The sequence below is a fragment of the Pipra filicauda genome, unplaced genomic scaffold (genome assembly GCF_003945595.2).
Source record: "Pipra filicauda isolate LSUMZ 115617 unplaced genomic scaffold, ASM394559v2 scaffold413_size774581_pilon, whole genome shotgun sequence".
NCBI lineage: Eukaryota > Metazoa > Chordata > Aves > Passeriformes > Pipridae > Pipra > Pipra filicauda.
The window spans coordinates 350,090-370,713 of record NW_024104547.1 but is presented as its reverse complement, the minus strand read 5'-3'; the positions used below and the strand labels follow the sequence as shown (position 1 = coordinate 370,713).

The 20,624-nt window shown below is 50.0% G+C and overlaps 1 protein-coding gene across 1 annotated transcript; it reads right to left on the bottom strand.

The window, feature by feature from the left end:
• Positions 1-370: 370 nt before the first annotated feature.
• ECSCR (endothelial cell surface expressed chemotaxis and apoptosis regulator) lies at positions 371-20,539 on the bottom strand. Its single transcript, XM_027745121.2, has 10 exons — positions 20,299-20,539; positions 9,251-9,292; positions 8,673-8,723; positions 6,919-7,041; positions 6,385-6,438; positions 4,507-4,575; positions 3,869-3,955; positions 3,031-3,126; positions 2,402-2,438; positions 371-497 (listed from the first exon to the last, which is right to left on the bottom strand). The coding sequence occupies exons 1-10, from the start codon at positions 20,537-20,539 to the stop codon at positions 371-373; spliced, it is 927 nt and encodes a 308-aa protein (XP_027600922.2).
• Between the last annotated feature and the right edge of the window lie 85 nt (positions 20,540-20,624).

Below are 20,624 nucleotides of genomic sequence, written 5' to 3'. Positions count from 1 at the left end.
GCACTGAAGGGAACGTGCTTCAACCACCTGTGGAGCTGGAGTGGGTGAACTTGGGCTGGAGGGTGAGACCTTGATTTCTCAAAGGCTGCTGACCTCTTCATTTAATGACAAACCACTCCAGCTTTGTTGGCTGGCCCTAGGCCATGTCACCTGTATACAGGAGGTATATTTGACACCTCGAGTTCAGGCAGCTCAGGTAAACCTGAGATGGGCACCCAGACTTTTCACCGGGCTCACTGGAACCAGTTTGAATCTTAACGAGTTTGATGGCAGCTGTTTTTTTGTTATATTTCTGAAGGAATAAGAGAGCAAAGGAATACCTCAAAGGCATGCTCTTATCCAGCCACAGAAATGATCCCCAGCTAACGCCCTAAAAAGCAAGGCTGAAAAGGGACACCTTTTCTGATGGTGGGTAACTCATGCTGTTGTTCATGTTGATGTTCTTCATGGAGATCAGAGTGATGCTGTTGTCCTTCTGGCTCGTGTCTGCTGAGCAGCTGTCAGGGAGAGAAGGTGGTATTAACTGCTCTGGGGAACGAGAGAGGAAATCACAGAATCACAGAGTCATTTAGGTTGGGAAAAACCTCCAAGATCATTGAGTCCAACCTGTGCCCGATCCCCACCTTGTCAGCCAGCCCAGAGCACCGAGTGCCATGTCCAGTCGCTCCTTGGACACCTCCAAGGACAAAGTTTGTTTGCACACAGCTGGAGGCAAACAGGCAAGGCTGAGCCTGGTACACAGGACCAGGATTGGTTCCCATTGCCCGTTGAGCTGCTGTCCTGATTCAGGCTCATCCTTGGTGCCACATTCCCAGATCTCTGGGCAAACAAGCTGTGTGTGCCCTACAGAAAGCACCACTGTCCCCTGCGTCACTACTTGTAGGCAGAGTCGGGGAGCAGTTTGGTTTCAGTTCCCAGTGAATGGATTTCCTGCCATCCCTGCAGCCCTCACCAGAACTGGAACAAAAGAGAGCATTTCTGGGAGCCCTGTCCTAGTGTGGGAAAAATCCCTTTTTCGAATTTGGAAAGACGGCAAAAACCTGCGAGACAAAGGAAGGTAACGGAAGGTTTAATTTCAGCACGCTGTGTCCCAAAGCCACTCGGGTCTGGAAGCACAGGACCAGTTTGAAAACCACACCTTTTGTAGTTCTTTTGGTTACATAAGCTGTTACATGTTTATTAAACGCTGTTTTTACCTTAAAAGGTTATTTCTCTGACCAGGGAGGGGGTGTTACCCTTCTTGTGACTTACTCCCTGGACACAATAGGCTACTGCATGGCAGAGAAGGTCTTTGTTTAGTTACATCTTTACTTTTTGTGTTTTTCCCTATTCCCGGCAGCAAAAGTTCCCTGGTGTCAGGTTCAGACAGAACCATTCATTTTACTACTCCGTGCCATGCCTTTTTTAATTAAAAAAGAAAAAGGAACTCCTCTTCAGTTAATAAAAGCCCCTCCCCCCTTTCACCTTTCCACTCAGTTCATTTGCTTGTAATAAAACCAGGTTATTTACTTCTCATACGAGGCCCTTAAGGTCATTTGTCACGCAGAGGGAGCCCTGGATATTGTTCCATCTGATGCTGCTGCTCATGTATTGTCAGTGTCTCTCTTAAGAGTCAGTTACAAGCCTTAGGAAGGTGGAATTCCCCTTTCTTCCTACCCTGAGGAATGGGATACACATTTAGTGCCAGTGGAGACTGGATGACTTTGGGGATTAGGGTGCCCCAGGGCTCTGTCCGTTGCTCTGGCATGTTCTGCTTCAGATCACTTGGATCACGATCATTAAGGATATTTGGGAACCACTGCTGGTGATGCAAATTTGGCACCTAAATACTTTGCTTTGTGTCCCTTGCCCCTTTCCAAAGCAGGGTTTATTACTTTGGTAGGAAACTATCAGATGGAAAAGTGGGAGCAACATGTTGTGGTCCCGTCCAGCTCTTGTTTCCTGCTGTTTTCCCACCTTCAGCCTCTCTTCTGGGGTAGCAGTGATGGACCATGGGGTTCTGACAGACTATTCTCCACTTGATGCTTCTCTTTCAAAGGTCTCTAAACTGGGGCCCCCTTATCCTACTCTCTCTGGGTTAACAGTAATAATAAGCATCTTGGAAGATACCTGAGACTACTTTGAGATTCAGAGACTCAAGTTTAGACCTCAAGTCTGTATCTAGGCAAAGAAAGACAAGCACACTGCTTTGGGAAGGTGATGAGTCTTTGCAGATCTCAGGGCAGCTTTGAAAAGAGGCCCCAAAATATTGACCATCTACCTTTGTCTCTATCAGCTCTCAGAGATGTCTCAAAGATGTTTTGAGATGCTTTCTTCCACCTGATATAATTAAAGCAGATTCTTTAGCTCTGGAATAAAATAGGCACTTTGAATTGGACATAGACAGCATGAGCAGCCTTACCTCTCTGATACCATGGAGCTTCCTGGTTTCTGTTTGTCTGGAGGGAGAAAAACTGGAGTTGGTGACATACAGGTGAGAAACATCATAGCTAAGCCACAGAATAAGTCAGCTCTATTCTGAATTACGTTGTACAGGGATAGAAGGGAAATCTGAATGAGATAAGAGACACCATGGGGGAAACCTGAGAGCTGACTAGGGAAAATCTTTCAATGAATGGGACATACAGGCAGGACCTGATGGCCTTGCTGCCTGTTCAGTCACCAGTGTCCTTTGGACTTCAGGAAGGTATCTGTCTTATTGTAGAGCAGCCTTGCCCTCTAGTGGGCACTGCTTAGTGGAAAGTGGGATTCCTAGGGAAAAGGAGTGTCAAACTCCATGACTTTTGCTGGAAGAGCTGCCTTGTCTGTGAATCTGCCCACTGAGCTGCAGCAAACTTGAGACTTGTCCTTGTGCAGATGGGGCTGGGCTGGGGCTCTAGAGGGGAGGTCACACTGCATTCCTGACTGCTGCATCTGTGTTCCAGTTTGGCTTCAAAACCTTTTCAAATGCATCTTTTAGGAATTGCCACATCCAACATGGAAAGTGGTGACCTGTGGATTAGGGAAAGACAGATCCCCTTGGGCAAATACCTTCCTCCTTGGAGCGGTTACACTTGAACCTCAGGCTGACCACACTGACCAGGATGATCACCACCACTACCAGGATAACAATGAAGCTGATGACACCTGGAGATGGAGCAAAGAACTGTCTGAGACTGACAGAACAACATCCTGGATCCTGGGGTAGCAGAGAGACTTCGACTGTCATCAAAACTTGGGTAGGAAATCAATATTTTCATTAACGTGAGCACGGCAGAGAAGTGAATAGTCACTAGAGTGAATGACTATCCTCTTGTGTTTTGACTTCAAAGGGCAGCTGATGAATACTTAATTGATGAATACTTAATTGATAAGGCAGTGCCAGGAGGGCAGAAGTCAGCTGATTACAGTGGGGATTGACAGGAGTCAGTATGTTCCTACTGCAGTTGGGAAATCTTATCCTGAAGGTGTGTAAAGTGAGACAAAAAGCAAAGCACCGGGGAGAGACAAGCTAAAGGCTGTGGGTGACGTCATCTGTCTCATAAAGCTCTGGCCAAGTGCAGATTGGATTCTGACACCAGGCCTCAATAAATCAAACTATTCTTTGCATGGGAATCTTGTCCTGCTAAGACTGGTCCAGGACTTAGAATCATGGAATGGTTTGGGTTGGAAGGGATCTTGAAGCTCATCCAGTCCCACCCCCTATCACAACCTATCCCAAGTTGCTCCAAGCCCTGTCCAACCTGGCCTTGGACACTTCCAGGGATCCAGGGGCAGCCACAGCTTCTCTGGGCAACCTGTGCCAGGGCCTCACGGAGCTGAGTGTCCAAAACAATGTGTCCTGGCAAAACAGCCCCCCCTGCTCTCCCCAGGCTGCACAAGAACGTACCGAAAGCTGCCACTGTCAGTGGTGATCCATCGTCTGTCGGGGTGGGCTCAGAGGAGTTCAGCGTGGGGGTGACAGGCTCTGAGGGGCCTACAGAGGGGAAAGAGGCACTTTACGTCAAAGTCCTCCTTCCAAGGTTGGGAAGAGCATTCCCAGCAATGCTAGAGGATTAATTCACACCTGTGCTTTATTGAACAGACTGAGGTTGGATCCTGGCCAGGCCCATCAATGTTAACAGCAAAGTGACCAAGATCTGTGTGAAACCATTGCCTTGGTGAGGCACCTTTTATGGACAAGCTGAGAACACCCACAGGGCCCTGCTGGGACCCCAGGGAGGAAGCTGAGCGTGGCAGGTGAAGATCTGCCCTGGCAGTGTGATTGAGGGTGGAGTTTGTCTTTTCTACCTCCTTTTCCAGCCTTTTCCCATAATGGCACCCTTCCTGCTGAGACCCACACCTGCTGTTCCCAGGCTGCCCCCAAATGCTGCTTCTGCAGAGCTTTACAGGCATTTCAAGGGCTAGATGGGATGGCCAGCACCCCTCAGGGACTCGTGGGCTGTTCTCCTGCTGCCGTGAAGACAGAGGTGTGATGGCCTTGCTGTTGGCTGAGCAAAGGGCTGTAAAATCCATAGCAGGGATCACCTCTCTGGGAGGAGGGAACACCTTGAAGCACTGCTGTCGTGGTTCTCTCCCTTCTCGTGGGCTCTTGACCTGCAGAGAGAAACACAGAATGTGAGTCTTGTCCTTGAGTGTCATCTAATAACCAAAGGAATCAATGGGCACCTGGAGAGGAGAATGGAGTCACAGCAATGCTGGTGATACCTGGACAAACGTGGAATTCACGCTCAGGCTAAAAGCTTCCCACCAAACATACTTTGTACTGTTTCCCACGTCCAAATAGAAATCCAGGGAACCAAAATTCAAGTGCCCTTGTATAAACTCTGCAGGTTCTGCAATCCCAGGTGCAGGTTTTTGGCAGAAACACCAATGGGAGGCTGGAAGAGTGAACTGGGAAGATTATAGATTTTTCTACAGCTCATAAACATTGAGACTTAAAAGAAAAATATCCGCTTAGAGGAAGAAGTTTTGCAGAGTGTGGGTGTGGATTGACTGTTTGGCTTGTCTTTGGATTTGAAGTGGGTGGGTGTGCTGTCCTGGGTTATCTAGAAGTAGTTAAGCTCATTTGAGCTGGGCTAACTTGTATCCCACATGCAGTCTAGCTGTGGCAGCACAGAGGTTTGTCTGAGCAAGGACTCCAGTTCTGAGTGGGAGAAACTGGCTTGTAGGAAGCTGTTTGGTTTGTGACAGCTGCTCCAGTGCCTGTGCAAGGAAATTTAAAGCAGTCCTTGTGTTTCACTTGTACAGAGAAAAAACATCCTTTGCTGCCTCCAGGCTGAGTGTTGAATGGCCCAAGTGTCTGCATCGACCTCAAGGAACAGCTGCAGGCCTTGTCAGGAGACTAGAAACGATACTTCAGAGTTTCACAAGATCATCTGCAGGTCAAGTAGGATCTTATTCCCTCCTTTCCCATCCCCACCTTCCCAGCAGCAGCACTGGCCAAAAGTGTGTGGTGCCTGGAGGGGTGTGCACAGCTCCTGGTACTGCCCTGGGGTTCCTGTCCCGCACAAAACATCACTGTTTTGGAATCTGATTTTGCCAAAAGCCAGAAGAAAAAGAGAAAAAGGCGTGAAATAACAAATCTAACTGGGTCAGAAGCCATGTGGAGCAGAACAGTCTGGAGAAACAGGGACTCCTGCTGTACAGTTTTTTCACAGGTCATCACATTCTCTGTTTTATTCTGAAATTGTTCTTCTAGCCATGGGCAGAAGTTGTGGTTTGCTGAGCCTGGCACAGACACCCCATCCCTGGGAGATGCTGGGTCTCACACAACAGGAGATCTGGCTTTTGGAAGCATCAGCAGCCGTACAGCAAAGGTGTATGGAGCTTCTCAGAGATAAATCAGGGCTGTGATGAGGAACAAGATGCTCTGAGGCAAAGGGCTCCTGCCTTAGGTGGGCACAGCTGACCATGGGTTTCTAATCTTGCTTGTGTTAGAGATCTGAGAGGCACTTGGAGAGGCAGAGCAGTTTCTGTCTTGACCATTGCAGATTTTTGAGGCTGAACCATTAATGGGAAATCAGCTCAGTTGTCAGATTCCAGTCTTCCCAACCTCTGGGATTCTGCCCTTATTCCTGAGAAAACTTTTACTAAATTCTTTAATTTGTGCTTACAGGTTGTGTTAAACTGTCAAAAGCAAAGTTATATTTATTTAAAAGGATGTTAAAAGGGCTCCCTTTTCCTGCACATAGATCCATCATTTGACTGCTCAAGTTCATCCCTGCAGACCATTTGATCCTGTGTTTTATCACTGCTTGTAAGGATACCAGATGTGATTTTGGGTGCAAATGGTGGCTCAACCCCAAAAGACTAGTGCTCAGATAACCTGTGCCATGAGAGCCAAGCAAGCTGATTGCCATGACATTATCTAAGTTATTGTTACTCTATAGAAGGACAAAGTACCTTGAGGTGTTGGAGAAGTAGCTGCTGTGCTTCTGTTTCCACTAGACTCATCATCTAGATAAAGAAAACATGGAAAAGGAGAATTAACTCTTGAAGCTGCTACTAATTCTGCTATGGGGAGCTGTTGGGTGTCCAGGGGGTAAAAACCTTTGCTTGCATGAGACTTTTCCTCCAAACAAACGTCAAGGTGCCCACCTAGCAAGGGATGCTGCCAGTTCAGAGTGTACCTGAGAGGTGAGCTGGGACAGGTCTGGAGAGGCTGGAGCTCCTCTGGGAAGCTTTGTTTGATAAAGCATGACCTGGCTTTTCTGATACAGCCTTGTCCTGGCTATGTCCAGCCATGTGCTTTTAGGGAGCTGAACTGAGCTGCTCTTTCAGCAAAGACTCAAAGAAATTCAGTATTGGCTGAATTATTGAATAATCAGCATGGTGTGGACTTAGCCCAGTGTTTCTGATGTCCCCAGTCTTTCTTGGATAAGGAGGGAGGCACAAACAGGTCCTGCATGAGCAAAAGGTTGAGTTTTCCATCCTTACCTTGCCCAGTCGAGGCTGGCAGTGTTGTTGGAGTGGTGGTGGTGGTGGAGGGTGTGGCTGTAGTAGTTTGACCCGCGGAGGTGGGACTGGGGCTGGTGGGTGTTGTTGGTTTTACCGCCGGCTCTGCAGGGGAAGTGAAGTGTTACCTCAAAGAGCCCCGCTCAGAAACAGCTTGGAGGAGGGCACAGTTATTACAAAGAGCCCTCAAGAGCCCTGGAGAGTTAGGAATAATCTGCTAGGGAAAGCACAGGCATGGAAACAGCCTCCATGCTGCTGAGAGTCAAGGAGCTCTTGTACTTTGGGATTAACTTCTGCTTTTTTTTTTGAGGAGGTGCTGAGCTGGCAGAGCTCAGCAAACACATGGAGAAAGTCGGGTTTTTGCCACTGCTTTTTTCCCAGCTTTGAGAAATGAAGGCATTTTTGTCACTGGACACTTGAACTGCCTGGAGCTGCCTGGCACCCACGTGGTCATTTGCGTGTTATCTGAAATGCCAACTTTTACGTTTCATTTCACTCAGAATTTCCAAGAATAAATAATTCAGCTCTTGAAGTGGTCTGGAGGCTCCATCATATGCCCCAACCTGCTACTCCAAGCTGCACAGCAAGAGCATGGTCCAGAGCAAGATGTGGGGGAAAAAGCTTTCAATAATCCCTCTGCAAGGATCACCAGCTGGGAATTCATAGGCAAGTTCCTTGTCTAGACTTCTCTTGGTTTTTTGATAAAATGAGAAAAGGGTGAAAATGGTTTTAAGGTTAGTGTGGTTTTTTTTTTCCATTTATCCAAATGCTTCATCAAAATATTAGAATTTAGGATTAAGCTGCTTCTAAGTTTCTTTTTTTTTTTTTTTTTTTTTTTTTTCCTACAAGGCTTGGAAGCATAATCAGATATTTTTAGATATTTTTCCTTGGATATTTTTGGGGTCCTTTTGGAAGAGTAACTTGGATTTTTTTTTTTTCCCCAAACATATTAGGAACAGATCTGTCTCCAAAGATCCAAGTGGACTAACAGATGTGGATCTGGAGTTGCAGAGATAATTTCTCGTGTAATTGGTTTTGTGTACATGGCACAGCAACACAGAAAGGTGGGTTGGAAGGGATCTTAAAGATCAGCCAGGTTGGACGGGTCTTGGAGCAACCTGGTCCGGTGGAAGGTGTCCCTGCCCATGGGATGGGGTAGAATGAGATGAGCTTTAAGGTCCTTTCCAACCCAAACCATTCTATGATTCTACTCTACAACCATCTCATCCTCCCTATTCAATTTAATTATTTTTTCCCCTTTTCTTGCTCACACCTGTGCCTTGATCCCTCTGGGGTGAGTTGGCTGGATCAGAAGCCCTTACACCATAAAACTTCCTTCTTCCCCACCACTGTCCTCATCTAACCTGCCACTGCACAGCCCCATTTCCTGCTGGATGGCCCAGCTGGACTGAGGGTCAGACCAGTTACAAACTGGGATGCCCTGAGCTGCTCTGCTCACAGAATCACAGAATATGCTGAGTTGGAAGGGACCCACAAGGATCATCCAGTCCAACTCCTGGCCCTGCACAGGCCCAGCCCCAAGAGTCACCCCCTGTCCCCCAGAGGATCAGCCAAACCCTCCTGGAGCTCTGGCAGCCTTGGGGCTGTGCCCACTGCCCTGGGGAGCCTGGGCAGTGCCCAACCAGCCTCTGGGGGAAGAACCTTTTGCTGAGATCCAACCTGAGCCTGCCCTGACACAGCTCCAGCCGTTCCCTGAGTCTCCAGCTGGGTGTTACCTGAGGTGTGGTTCTTCACTTCAGGGCTGCGTGTTGTTGGCTGGGGTGGACCTGTAACACAAGCAGAGGGACATGGAGGTGACATGTCCTACACGTGCTCCATGTTGGTGATCCCACAGGGAGGGTGGGGCCAGAAGAGCTGAAAGGGTGAGGGAGGCAAGAGATGCCGTGGAGAGGGTTTGTCACTGGTGTGGCTGTGGGGACCAGCAGGGAAAGGGACCATGGCTGAGGATCCATGGATCCCTAGAGGATAACGTGCTGGGAAACAGCTGAGGGAAACAGGGAGCAAAGACAAGGCAGGATCCCTCTTTCTCCAGGCTTTCTGGAACACAGCCTTGCTCTCTTCCAGACAAACAGGGGGCCAAACCAGGTCACCCTCTGGGGCACAGTGGCCCCCATGTTCCTGGAGATCTGGAGGTGAGTGGTGGTGGATGTGCACAGAGCAGGATCCTGGGAGAAGGTGCCTCAGCAGTTTGGAATCAGGTCCCCATTTGTGGGCTCTCCATTTGCATCCCCATATTTCCATGTGCATCCACATCCAAACAGACACATAAAGCACATCCCAACCTGGCAGGTACCTGTTACAGCATCGATGGAGGAGTTTGTGGAGGCTGTGGAACCTGAAATGAAAGAGTAAAGGGTGTTAGTGGTGCTAATCTGTGACTGTCACTACTGCACTGGTGTTCTTGTTCCTTTCGTGGTTTGGCTTTTCCTGATCTTCCGTGGGAATGACTTTGGAATAGGTAGTTCTCCCAAAAGCATTTGCGAGGAAGAAGCAGCAAACACTGAGTGCAGGTTCTGAGTAAATTAGTACTGGAGTTTATCCAGCCAGGATGAGTGTCCTCCTCCCCAGCTGGAGCTGAACCCTTCGGGGAGCCATCTGCCTCTGTTACAGGGGAAACATGGAAGGCCACAGAAATCCATGGGGTCATTCCCTGCCTGGTTTGCCTCCAGCTCAGTCTTGGCAGAGAAGGGTATGTGACTTGTACTCCGGAGTACATGTTTAAAGGCTTTATTCCCTTAAGACCTTAAGGCATGGATGGACGAGGTTTGTAAAGGCTTCCAGTAGCCAGTGGGGCTGTTCACCTTCTTGTCTCCTACCTCTGATCCTTCTGTCCCATATATTTGTACCTTTGGATGCTGGATGAAGCCTTGGCTATGTCTGGAGGGGGTTGCAGCCCTGGGGACTGACTTGGTGCTGCCTTCCCCAAAGGAGTGGGTAGTCTTGCAGGTCCATGCAAGGTTGCAGGTGTTGTTCTTGAGTCCTCAGTTTCTCAACTGAAAGGTGGTTTTGTTTGGGGTTTTTTGTTTGGTTGGTTTTCTTTTGGGTTCATGACAAGGCATCCCTGCCCCAGTGCCCCATGTTGCCTGCTCTCAGCATCCCGGGTGTTTTTCTTTAAGCCCCAGCTCCTGTGACCATAGAAACATAGAATAGAACAGTTTGGGTTGGAAGGAACCTTTAAAGGTGAACTAGTCCAACCCCCAATGAGATGAGATGAGATGCCAATTACAAATGCTGCCCTTGAAAATGGGAAAAAGATATGTCCAGTTCTCACACTTGGGGACAAGACCTGGAAAATGTAAAATGCACTTTAAATGCTCAAATCAAACCCAGCTGATCCTCGTGGGTCCCTTCCAACTCAGAATGTTCTGTGATTCTGTGGTTTAACTTTGGGAAGGTGACTTTGAGTCTACTGTTGAAAGGCAGAAGCTAATTGGGATTTTAAAATGGTTATTGCTGGTGACCCTGGTGCTCTCTGTGGTTAAGATGAATGAAAGAAATGACAATACAGGTACAGAAAGCAGCTGAGTCTGATCCCATCGGTGATCCATCTCACCAGGGGAGTTAAAGGTTTTGGACAGAAAGGGACAGCAGGGAAGGCTGAATCCTTCCAGCACACTGTCCCCTCCTGATGCCACGTGGCTGCACTGCCACAGGGTCTGTGAGGAGCAGTGCCCTTGCAGGGGGTGGCATGGGGAGCAAGGCAGCACCAGCCATGGCAGAGCAGTGCTCATGTGCCTGTTTTCAGCCAGGACGTGTCCTCCCCGGGGGTGAGATGCATCTCACCTGCTTCTGCACATCACTCAGGAGCCACCTGGGACAGAGAGCATCTCCAGGCCCTATTTGTCACCGAAGAGGGGACCAGGAACTCCTGACATGCTGTTGTTCTGACCTGTCTCGGATCTCTACCTTTCTCCAGCTGTGGCTGGAGAAGCCACTGCCTACAACACCCCATAATGGCTTCAAACTGAGAGTAGGTTTGGATTGGACATTGGGAAGAAATTCTTTCCCTGTGAGGGTGATGAGGCCCTGGCCCAGGTTGCCCAGAGAAGCTGTGGCTGCCCCTGGATCCCTGGAAGTGTCCAAGGCCAGGTTGGACAGGGCTTGGAGCAACCTGGGCTAGTGGAAGGTATCCCTGCCCATGGCAGGAGGTGGAACTGGATGATCTTTCAGGTCCCTTCTAACCCAAACCATTGTGGGATGCCATGATTTGATACCGGGAGCTGTAGAGGTGATGGAGGTGAATTTTGTGTTTGGTCCTTATGCTGTTGGTGTCTGGCAGAGCCTGTCTGAGTGTCCTGGCAGTGCTGTGTGTCTGAAGTGAGACCCTCACACCCAGTGTGGGGTTCCCAGGAGCTCAGAGCTCACCCCTCAGGACCCTCTGGGTGCAGTGAGCTCCTGATTGATCCCATTTTCCTCATGTAACTACTTTGGAGCCATAATTGTTTTTGTGTCTGAGGCTTTATGACAATGATCTCAGCCAAACAGGAAGTAAAACAGTGTGTAAACTAGGGTGACTACATAATAAAATGTGTTTTATTTCCAGATGGGGTTTGGCTGTGAAAATCAGACGTGACTTTTCAGATCTTTTCTGTGTTTTTGTCTTCCAGCTTACTGGGCAGCAGGCTGGCAAAACTGTCCTTGTCAGTCCAGGAAAGGGGAGACATGATCAGATCTTTGATTTCACAGAGAGGAAAGGACTGATTGGTTTTCTAAATCCATTAGGAACAGGACCAGAGAAGGAAGTAAAGAAAAGGAAGGCTGGGCAATAGGAAACTGCCTTCACGTAAGGGCAGTGAGTTTCTAGGAGTGAATTGTGTTGGATAATTTGTGGGATAGCCTTCTCTAGGGGTTTTGAAGAGCAGGTTAAATGAGCATCCCGCTAATAATGGACAGGGTTATGGACAGATACTAAATCCACTAATATAATGGAGAAACAGGTTTTAGGCACACATTTGCCCTTCTTAAAGAGTTAGAGATACTTCTTTTGAGGAAGGTAGATGTGTCACTTTGGGGATATGGTTGGACTTGAGGATCCTAGAGGGCTTTTCCAACCTAAACAAGTCTGTGATTCTGGACATTGATTTGCAAATGCCTTAAGATACTCCACACATTCAGCACAAAAATAAACGTGCTGAGATCATCATGGGGGGGCAATATCCTTCAGCCACTGCCAGACTCAAACAGCTCCTCTTTCTCCAAAATTCCCTTGCAGGAGCCATTGTCTTGTTTTCCTGTGGGGAGAAGGAGCTGCTTGTGAGAACTGAAATGATCACAGGTGCTTTTTCATGTATGTGGCACATGAAAGCATCAAGAATCGCTGAAGAATGAGCTGTTGTCTGCACTTAGTCTTTGCCAAAGGAAGAGGGGAATAAAGGTGATGATCTGGCTGTTTATTCCACCATTTCTGGCGCAGGTGAGGAGAATTCTGAAAGCTTAAACAGAGCCTCTAGGGATGGGAGGAAGCTGAGGGCAAGGGAGGTGACATTGCCTTGTGCTGCCATGGGACAGCTCCAACATCCCTGGCACATCCCTGGTGCTGGGGCAGGAGGTAGAGGATTATATTCAATGCTTTCTTCCACCACAGCTCAGCCTGCTGCTGAGGGACACACTGGAGAACTTGAGAAGTTTGCAGACCTAAACCTTGGGTTTGTTGTAAATAAGAACTTTTTTCCCAGTGCTCTGGTCCTGGAGTTCATCAAAACTCTGCATGTTTGAGCTTTGCTGCAGAGAAGTGCCCAGCCTTGCTGTGAAGGGATGGAGATCCCCTTCTGGTATTTTGCTCCAGAATAAACTGCCTTGGCTTCTCTAAACACATCCACACATCATTTCCAAGCAGAGCAGCTCTGGCTCTGACTTCTGGCCACTGCTGCATGTTATGCCTTCCCTGCCAACTCAAATAATCAAAAGTCCTGTTAAATGGGGTGTTTTCTTTAGGGGAGGGTGCTCAGCATCCTGGTTGGATTACTTTGGAGTGGGATGGATGTGTGCAGAGCAGGAAGGGACCCAAGTCCCATTGTGGGGCTGAGCAGCAGGACGGGCACGGACAAACAGCGCCACGTGTCGCGGCTCCACACAGACATCCCGGGGGACTCTGCTGTTGGAAAACATTCCCTGCAAGTGCTGCTGCCAGCATGGCCCTGCTCCCTCCACGGAGAGCCCTGGATATATAAACAGCTCCCAGTAATAACCAGGACGCAGCTGGAACTGCAATAAACATCAAAGCCATTCAATGAGCGCGAGCAGCGCCAAGAGATTCCCTGTGTGTTTGGGTGCCAGTGATTCACAGTGGATCGGGCAGTTCTAGGTGGAGACGGGGAGCTGACTGAGGGATTTACGATGGGAAACATGGATTTCTGCTCCTGCTGTCCTGGGAAACTCCCAGTCAGCCACAAGAGCTGCACAGCAGCACCTCGGATCTGCCACTGCATTTCAGCTCCAGCTCAGTGCTCCTGGTTCATTTTTCCAGGAGAATTTTGAAAAGCAGCTTGGCCAGCATGGGATGGGGGGATTCTGCCCCTCTGCCCCTCAGGTGAGACCCCCCTGCAGAGCTGCCTCCAGCCCTGGGGAACAGCACAGGGAGGACATGGAGCTGCTGGAGAGAGTCCAGAGGAGGCACCAAGATGGTCAGAGGGCTGGAGCAGCTCTGCTGGGAGGAAAGGCTGGGAGAGTTGGGATTGCTCAGCCTGGAAAAGAGAAAGCTCCAGTGTGACCCAATTGTGGCCTTCCAGTGCCTGAAGGAGCCAACAGGAAAGATGGAGAGAGACTATTGACAAGGGCCTGGAGTGCCAGGACAAGGGGGAATGGCTTCAAACTGCCAGAGGGCAGGGTTAGATGGGATATTGGGAAGAAATCGTTCCCTGTGAGGGTGGGGAGGCCCTGGCACAGGTTGCCCAGAGAAGCTGTGGCTGCCCCTGGATCCCTGGAAGTGTCCAAGGCCAGGTTGGACGGGGCTTGGAGCAACCTGGGCTAGTGGAAGGTGTCCCTGCCCATGGCAGGGGTGGAACTGGATGATCTTTCAGGTCCCTTCCAACCCAAACCTATGATTCTATGATTCTGTGATTCTGTGAATTTTGGATTGCTGTTATTTGCAGTAGTTCTGTGAGGTCAGATGTGTGTTAGACTGAGAGCAGAGGGTTCTCTCCGTGGAGCCTTCTCTCATGGCACCTGAGGTATTCCCAGAGCCAGCAGCTCACCTCACTCCTCAGCTCAAAAAGAGGATGATGTAAAACCAAAAGAAAGGTCAATTTTAGGCATTTCTGCTTTGGTATTTTTTTTAGGCAATTGTAGACATTGAAAGCATGGTTTCTCCAGGTGCTGACCAAAGAGACGGACTGACTTTAAAAACCCCAGACTTTGCCAGGGCCTCCTATAGAGACCTGGGCCAGCTGGAGAGGCTCAGCACGGTTTAGATCAGGGTCGAGATGGGCTCGTGCTGTCCAATCTGTGCCCACAGAGGGATGGAGTCACCAGGGAGGAGCTCTAGCACAAGTGTGGGGTTCAGGGACTGGTTCTGTCCACTCAGAACTGTTGATGGAGAGGGACAATCTGCCCCTGATGATGAGCAGCCCTGCACTCTTCCCTCCCCTGGCACTTCTGGGGGGGATGTGGCAGCAGGAGCTGCAGAGCCCGTGGGCAGTGCTGTCCCTCAGTGTCCCCCTGTGCTTGCAGTGCTGTCCCTTGGTGTCCCCCTGTGCTTGCAGGCTGCAGGGACAAAAGCTCACAGAAAAGAAATCCAGTGACCTAAAAACAGCCTTTTCAATTTGCATATTGGCACTTCTGTCAAAAAAACCATGAGAAAGAAAACAGTGACCGTTTAATGCAGGTGCAGCTGTTTCCTGGGTGCAAACGGCAGCAGAAGCAACAACACCCAATTGGTAGGACTTTCATGTGGGAAAAAAATCCTCTGCTAGGAAACCTGAGAAGCAGAGAGCTCTGCAAAAGCCTAGGTCCTGTTTTATTAAGTGCCTAAATAAGGTGTCTCTGCCTTGAGGGTCTCACAGCAGAACAGAGGAGGTGGAAATTGTGGAGGAGAGAGAAGAAAAGTGCCGGATAACTGACAGCCTAAATCAGGTCCCACATCCACAGAGGCATGCAAGTGTCTCAATTCCCAAACGGCACGCTGGGTTTTGGCAACTCACTGCCAAGTGCTTCTGAATTGTAATGACTCAGCCAAAGTGTTATGGAAAGTTTAGAGAGGCAGGAATTAATCCCAGATTTCATCAGCAATTAAAATGAAAAAATTAAAATGTTGCCTTCCTCCGCCCATCCTCAAGGGCTGTGCCCAGGCCTGGGCATCCTCTCCAAGCATCACATTCCATGATCCTCTCTGGTGAGCCAGAGCCTTAGTGGAAGGCAATTAAAAACCACTTGGATGTAGAAAACAACCCGGGAGACAAACAATGTGGGGAAACCACGAGCACGGAGCAGGATCTGCCTCATCAACGAGGTGCCAAGGGCTGGTTTTATCATGTAAGGTGGTTGCTCCTGGAAGCAAAAAGGAATATGGCTTTTCTCCTGGCTGCACCCCCACTGCTCTGTGGTGTCTGGGGAACAGACACCTGCTCCCCAGGGCTGCTGCACTGCCACCCTCCCAGCTGTGCACTGGTTCCAGTTTCCTCTGTGACCTGCTTGTGTTACAGCTCTGTGTCTGCTCCTGGTGTTTGTACTGCTGCCCTTCTCCTGGTTGTGCTGCTCCTTGGGCTTGGCACCGGGGCCGAGATTTTGGAGGGGAAATCACTCCATGCCCACTGCAAATGGAAAATGGGGGAACCACCTATCCTGGCTGGCTGGGACCTGGAGCCTGGCCTGTGCTTTGTGCCTTCCTACAGCTTTTAAAAATAAAATTATTCATTAGCAGAGCTCAAAGCACTTTACAGAGGAGACTTTCCAAGTTTCTTCCCAAACTGATCGTTCTTTCCAGGAATTCCAAGACTCCCCAGGTTTATTGGAGTGTTGCTGTGTGGTGTTTAGAACCACCATGCAGGAGCGTGGTCTCCTGGGACTGGTTCAGGACACAAGGTGTGCAAGGGGCTGGTTGGAAAGGGATTTCTGTAACTCCTGTTCTTTCCACCTGCTTTTCTTTAGTGTCCTGGTTTGAGCTTCAGGGGAGCAGAAGGATGTCCCTGCCTGGAAGCAGTTGTTCCAGGGCTGGGAAGGCACCGTGCAGCTGCTGCCCCAGGTGCTGAGTCTCACAGGAGCAGCAGCTCCAGAGCAGGTGAAGCATCTTGGCCTGACAACCTTCATGTGAGCCCAGATTTTAGGTGAATGACCTGGTGAGATCGCCCGGGTTTTACTCCCAGATTTCAAAGCACTTTATGCATCCAAAGAGGAGTGGGCAGCAGTGCAGGGGGGGAATTCTGCCCCTCTACTCTGCTCAGGTGAGACCCCACCTGCAGAGCTGCCTCCAGCTCTGGGGAACAGCATAAGAAGGACGTGGAGCTGCTGGAGAGAGTCCAGAGGATGCCACGGAGATGCTCTGGAGCCCCTCTGCTCTGGAGCCAGGCTGAGAGAGCTGGGGGGGTTCACCTGAAGAAGAGAAGGCTCTGGGGAGATCTGAGAGCCCCTTCCAGGGCCTAAAGGGGCTCCAGGAGAGCTGGAGAGGGACTGGGGACAAGGAAAGCAGGGACAGGACAGAGGGGAGTGCCTTCAAACTGCCAGAGGACAGAGTTAGATGGGATACTGGGAAGAAATCCTTCCCTGTGAGGGTGGTGAGGCCCTGGCACAGGTTGCCCAGAGAAACTGTGGCTGCCCCTGGATCCCTGGAAGTGTCCAAGGCCAGGTTGGACGGGGCTTGGAGCACCCTGGGCTGGTGGAAGTTGTCCCTGCCCATGGCAGGGGTGGAACTGGATGATCTTTCAGGTCTCTTCCAACCCAAACTGTTCTGGGATTCTGTGGTTCTGTAAGGTTCCTTCCCATTCAGAACATCCTGTAATTCTCTGATTTATGGAACAGGTAATTTTATTATCCCTATTTCATACCTGGGGAAAACAAGGCAGGGAGTGTTGCATGGCTGTGAGAAGTGGCAGACACGAACCCCACTGTTCCTGTGTCTCCGTCCAGTGCATCGTCAGCTGGGACATGTTTCTCCCACATTTCTCACCACACTAATTTCAGTGTGATTCCAAGATTTTTAGCAACTCCAGAGTCACTTCCAGCTAATGTACAAGAGGAGCTTATTGAATTGTATGTGTGGAGCTGCTCTCTCGGAGCTGCGCTGCCCTCAGGAGTGTGATGAGCCTGCAGTTGTGCCTGACGATGGTGGGAAATGTAGGGGACACCCACCTTGCATCTCTTCTCCTGTCCAGACCAGTGATGGCTGTCCCCAGTGCCAGAAGAGGTTGCCTGGGTTACTCTGGGATGTAAATGGACACACTCCACACCTCCATGGACCCCCAGTGCTGCCAAAACAGCTCCACATAAGTCTGCAGCAAAGCCCAAATCATGGGATGGTTGGGTTGGAAGGGACCTGAAAGATCATCCAGTCCCACCCCTGCCATGGGCAGGGACACCTTCCACTAACCCAGGTTGCTCCAAGCCCTGTCCAACCTGGCCTTGGACACTTCCAGGGATCCAGGGGCAGCCACAGCTTCTCTGGGCAACCTGGGCCAGGGCCTTCCCACCCTCACAGGGAACAATTTCTTCCCAATATCCCATCTAACCCTGCCCTCTGGCAGTGGGAAGCCATTCCCCCTTGTCCTGTCACTCCAGGCCCTTGTCCATAGTCTCTCTCCATCTTTCCTGTTGGTTCCTTGGGTACTGGAAGGCCACAGTCAGGTCATCCCAAAGCTTCTCTTTTCCAGGCTGAACAATCCCAACTCTCCCAGCCTTTCCTCCCAGCAGAGCTGCTCCATCCCTCTGATCCTCTTGGTGCCTCCTCTGGACTCAGATGGGAGGTTGGGTCATTCCAAGGGGGCTCCTCTGGGAAGTGGAGCCATGAGAGCTCCCAGCTGAGGCCTTTACACAACCCACAGCTCTCCCCTGCCCAGCTTGGCTTTTCCAGCTGGAGCTTTGGGTTTCCAGCACCATCTCCTCCAAGGACACCTGCTGTTGACTCACCTATTGTAAATGGGACATAATTCCTGGAAGCTGCTCTGGTGAGATTTGCAGAGTCATCGGAGGGGGTTCGTGTTACTCGAAGGGAGCAGTTTGTTGTGTGAACAAACATTTCCCCGAACCACCTCCTGCTTTCTCTTCCTTGTTCACCACCACGACAGGGTTGGGCTGGCCCCTCCTTTGGCCAAGGAATTGGCTTTAGGATGCACTGGATGGCCTGGTTTAAGGATGTATCTGGAATCTGGATGCCTGTCCTTTAGCTGCACCCCGTCTTCTTGATCATATCAAAAATATATCCCAATATACGTCTGGGTTGGATACACCTCATTTCTCATGGCATTATCCACCCACAGGCTGTGGCACAGATAAGGAGAGCAGTGGATGGAACAAGAGTGGGAAAATCCTGCTGGGTTTTCAACAGCTTTGAGGAGGAATTTTTCAGTGGAAATCTTTTGTCTGGAAACTGCCTGCCCATTGTAATGGAAACGGTCCATAGGAAGAGGTTTGTTTGGACAAATATTCTGCTAAGGGTTTCTGGGGGGAGGAAAAACAAGTTGGAAATGTTCCAATGCTTCCCACTTCAGCTATTTCAAAATAACAGTATCTTAACCTCCCTTTAGGAATAACCATGAGAGCTTAGAAGCTTAATTTAGGAAATGATAAATTAATAAAATACTGAACCTGCATAAAGTAAAAGCAAGAAAGGCCTGTGTGGCGAAAGGCAGTGTCCAGCTAAAGATAACTGTGTCTCTCCTCAGGGTGACCTCCGTCTCCCCAGGTGCAGGGAGACCTCTCAGCTCTTCTATCTTGTTCCAGAGCCCCTAATTCCCTTTTCCAGGTGCCTGTGTGCTGGGGAACCAGCAGCACCACAGACCCAACTGCCCCTCTCGCTGAGCTGCTGCTCTGCCTTGTGCTGAAGCTTCCCCCCTGGTACTGCAGCACCTCGGGGACTTGCTGTAAAATCACTGATTTAATAAAAAAAAGCCATTTCAGAGGTGTTGGATCAGCATAGAAAAGGGAGGCAGGACACATGACAGGGGGTGGGTTTGAGGGGGGCTGGAGAGGTGACGATGTCCAGCAGTGCCCTGACCATCGACGGGACGGTCTCTGCCCCCTGATTTTGGGCAGCCTGCTTCGAGAGGACCAAGTGATGCCCTCAGGACTAAAGGATGGAGGGTGACATCCCGTCCACCTGATGCTGCAGCAGCCAGGTCCACCTGGAGGGTGGCTCTTTGGGCAGTGCTCCTGGGAGTCCTGCTCCGTGCAGGGGCTGGATGTTGGCATGGGGCAGCCAAGCCAGAGAGGGGGCCTGACACTTTCCTGCCCTCCATGTCCCATAAAAACCCTACCAAACGGTTTTAAGAGGAAAAGAGCATTCTAGGTGGGCATTAGGGAAAGCCACAGGATGGCCAAGGGGCCTCAAAGCCCCTTGATCTGATCTCTGAGGCTGATCCCAGGCACACATCCCCCTGGTGCTGGAGCCAGCATTGCCCTCTAATGAAGAGAGACATTTTCTTACTTCTTGGAATTGGTTTCTATATTCTATGGAATGAGAAGACCTTTAAGGCCCCCTCCAACACAAACCATTCCCTGATCCTCTGCCTTTTAAAACATCCCATTATCACCAGCACAGTGGCTGTAACCCGGGGCAACTTCTATGGTTTAATGATAAAACCTTTGAGTTGGAGACACATTATTTCATATTCCTTTGAATGTATTCCAGCTTCCAGCTACTACAGCTGTCAGCAGTGCAAGAGGTGTCTGAGGATGCAGGAAAAAACAACCTGTCACCCTTTGGAGCAGGAAACCACCTCCTTCATCCCACACCTCGACTCACATGGGAAAGAGAAGTCAGAGCAGAATTACCCCAAAGGAGCAGAGTTATGATAGCATGTTCTTGCACATGGGGTTTGTATTTATATCAATGAGAGGAAAAATGGAGAATAGTCAAGGAAAAAATATTTTTGAGGAAAATAATGTCCCGTACATTTAAATGTTCCACATTTACTCCTATTTGACAAAAGGCACTTACTACAGATGCCTCAGCCCAAACACTCCTTTGGTTAACCAGGAAACAAGTTCTTATTTTCCAGCAGCACCAAGCAAACCCTGCAAACCTGGCATGGCTGCATTTTTCCCAACAACCTGCCTCCTTCCACCCCGGCATTGAGTGGCCGAGCTTTCCAACGGCAGCTCCAAAGCTCTGGCTGGTTCCCCTTGGGAAGCCCAGCTCCCCAGATCCCCCCATCCAGCACCACCTCCCGCTCCCTGGAGTGTGGAGCAGCTCACCTGGGAGCAGCAGGAAGAGCCAGAGGAGCAGAGGGATGGACGGGAGCAGCATCTCCGCGGCGGCTGCGGCTCCGGAGCCCCGCCGAGGCTCTGGCCATGCCGGGAAGGAGCGCAGGGCGAGGATTTGCCTGCCTGGGCTGACTCTCACAGAGCTTCCTGTTAAAGAATAGAAGGAAACGGGCTGAATCCACAGGGGAACTGTGTTTTTCAGCCCATTATGGTCGGGGAGGATGTGAGACATCGCTCAGGCGGCAAAGGAAACCTCGCCATGGCTTTGGTGGGGGATTCGGCTCCTCTGGTGGGGGACAGCGGAGTCACAGCCCTGC

What these genes read in the sequence shown, in the direction of transcription:
- ECSCR (XM_027745121.2), bottom strand. Translation starts at nt 20,539, where the DNA reads ATGTCTCACATCCTCCCCGACCATAATGGGCTGAAAAACACAGTTCCC. An exon ending in GCTCTTCCTGCTGCTCCCAG is followed by an intron (nt 9,293 to 20,298) that starts GTGAGCTGCTCC and finishes CTTTCATTTCAG; the next exon opens with GTTCCACAGCCTCCACAAAC. An exon ending in GCCAGCCTCGACTGGGCAAG is followed by an intron (nt 6,439 to 6,918) that starts GTAAGGATGGAA and finishes TTCTTTATCTAG; the next exon opens with ATGATGAGTCTAGTGGAAAC.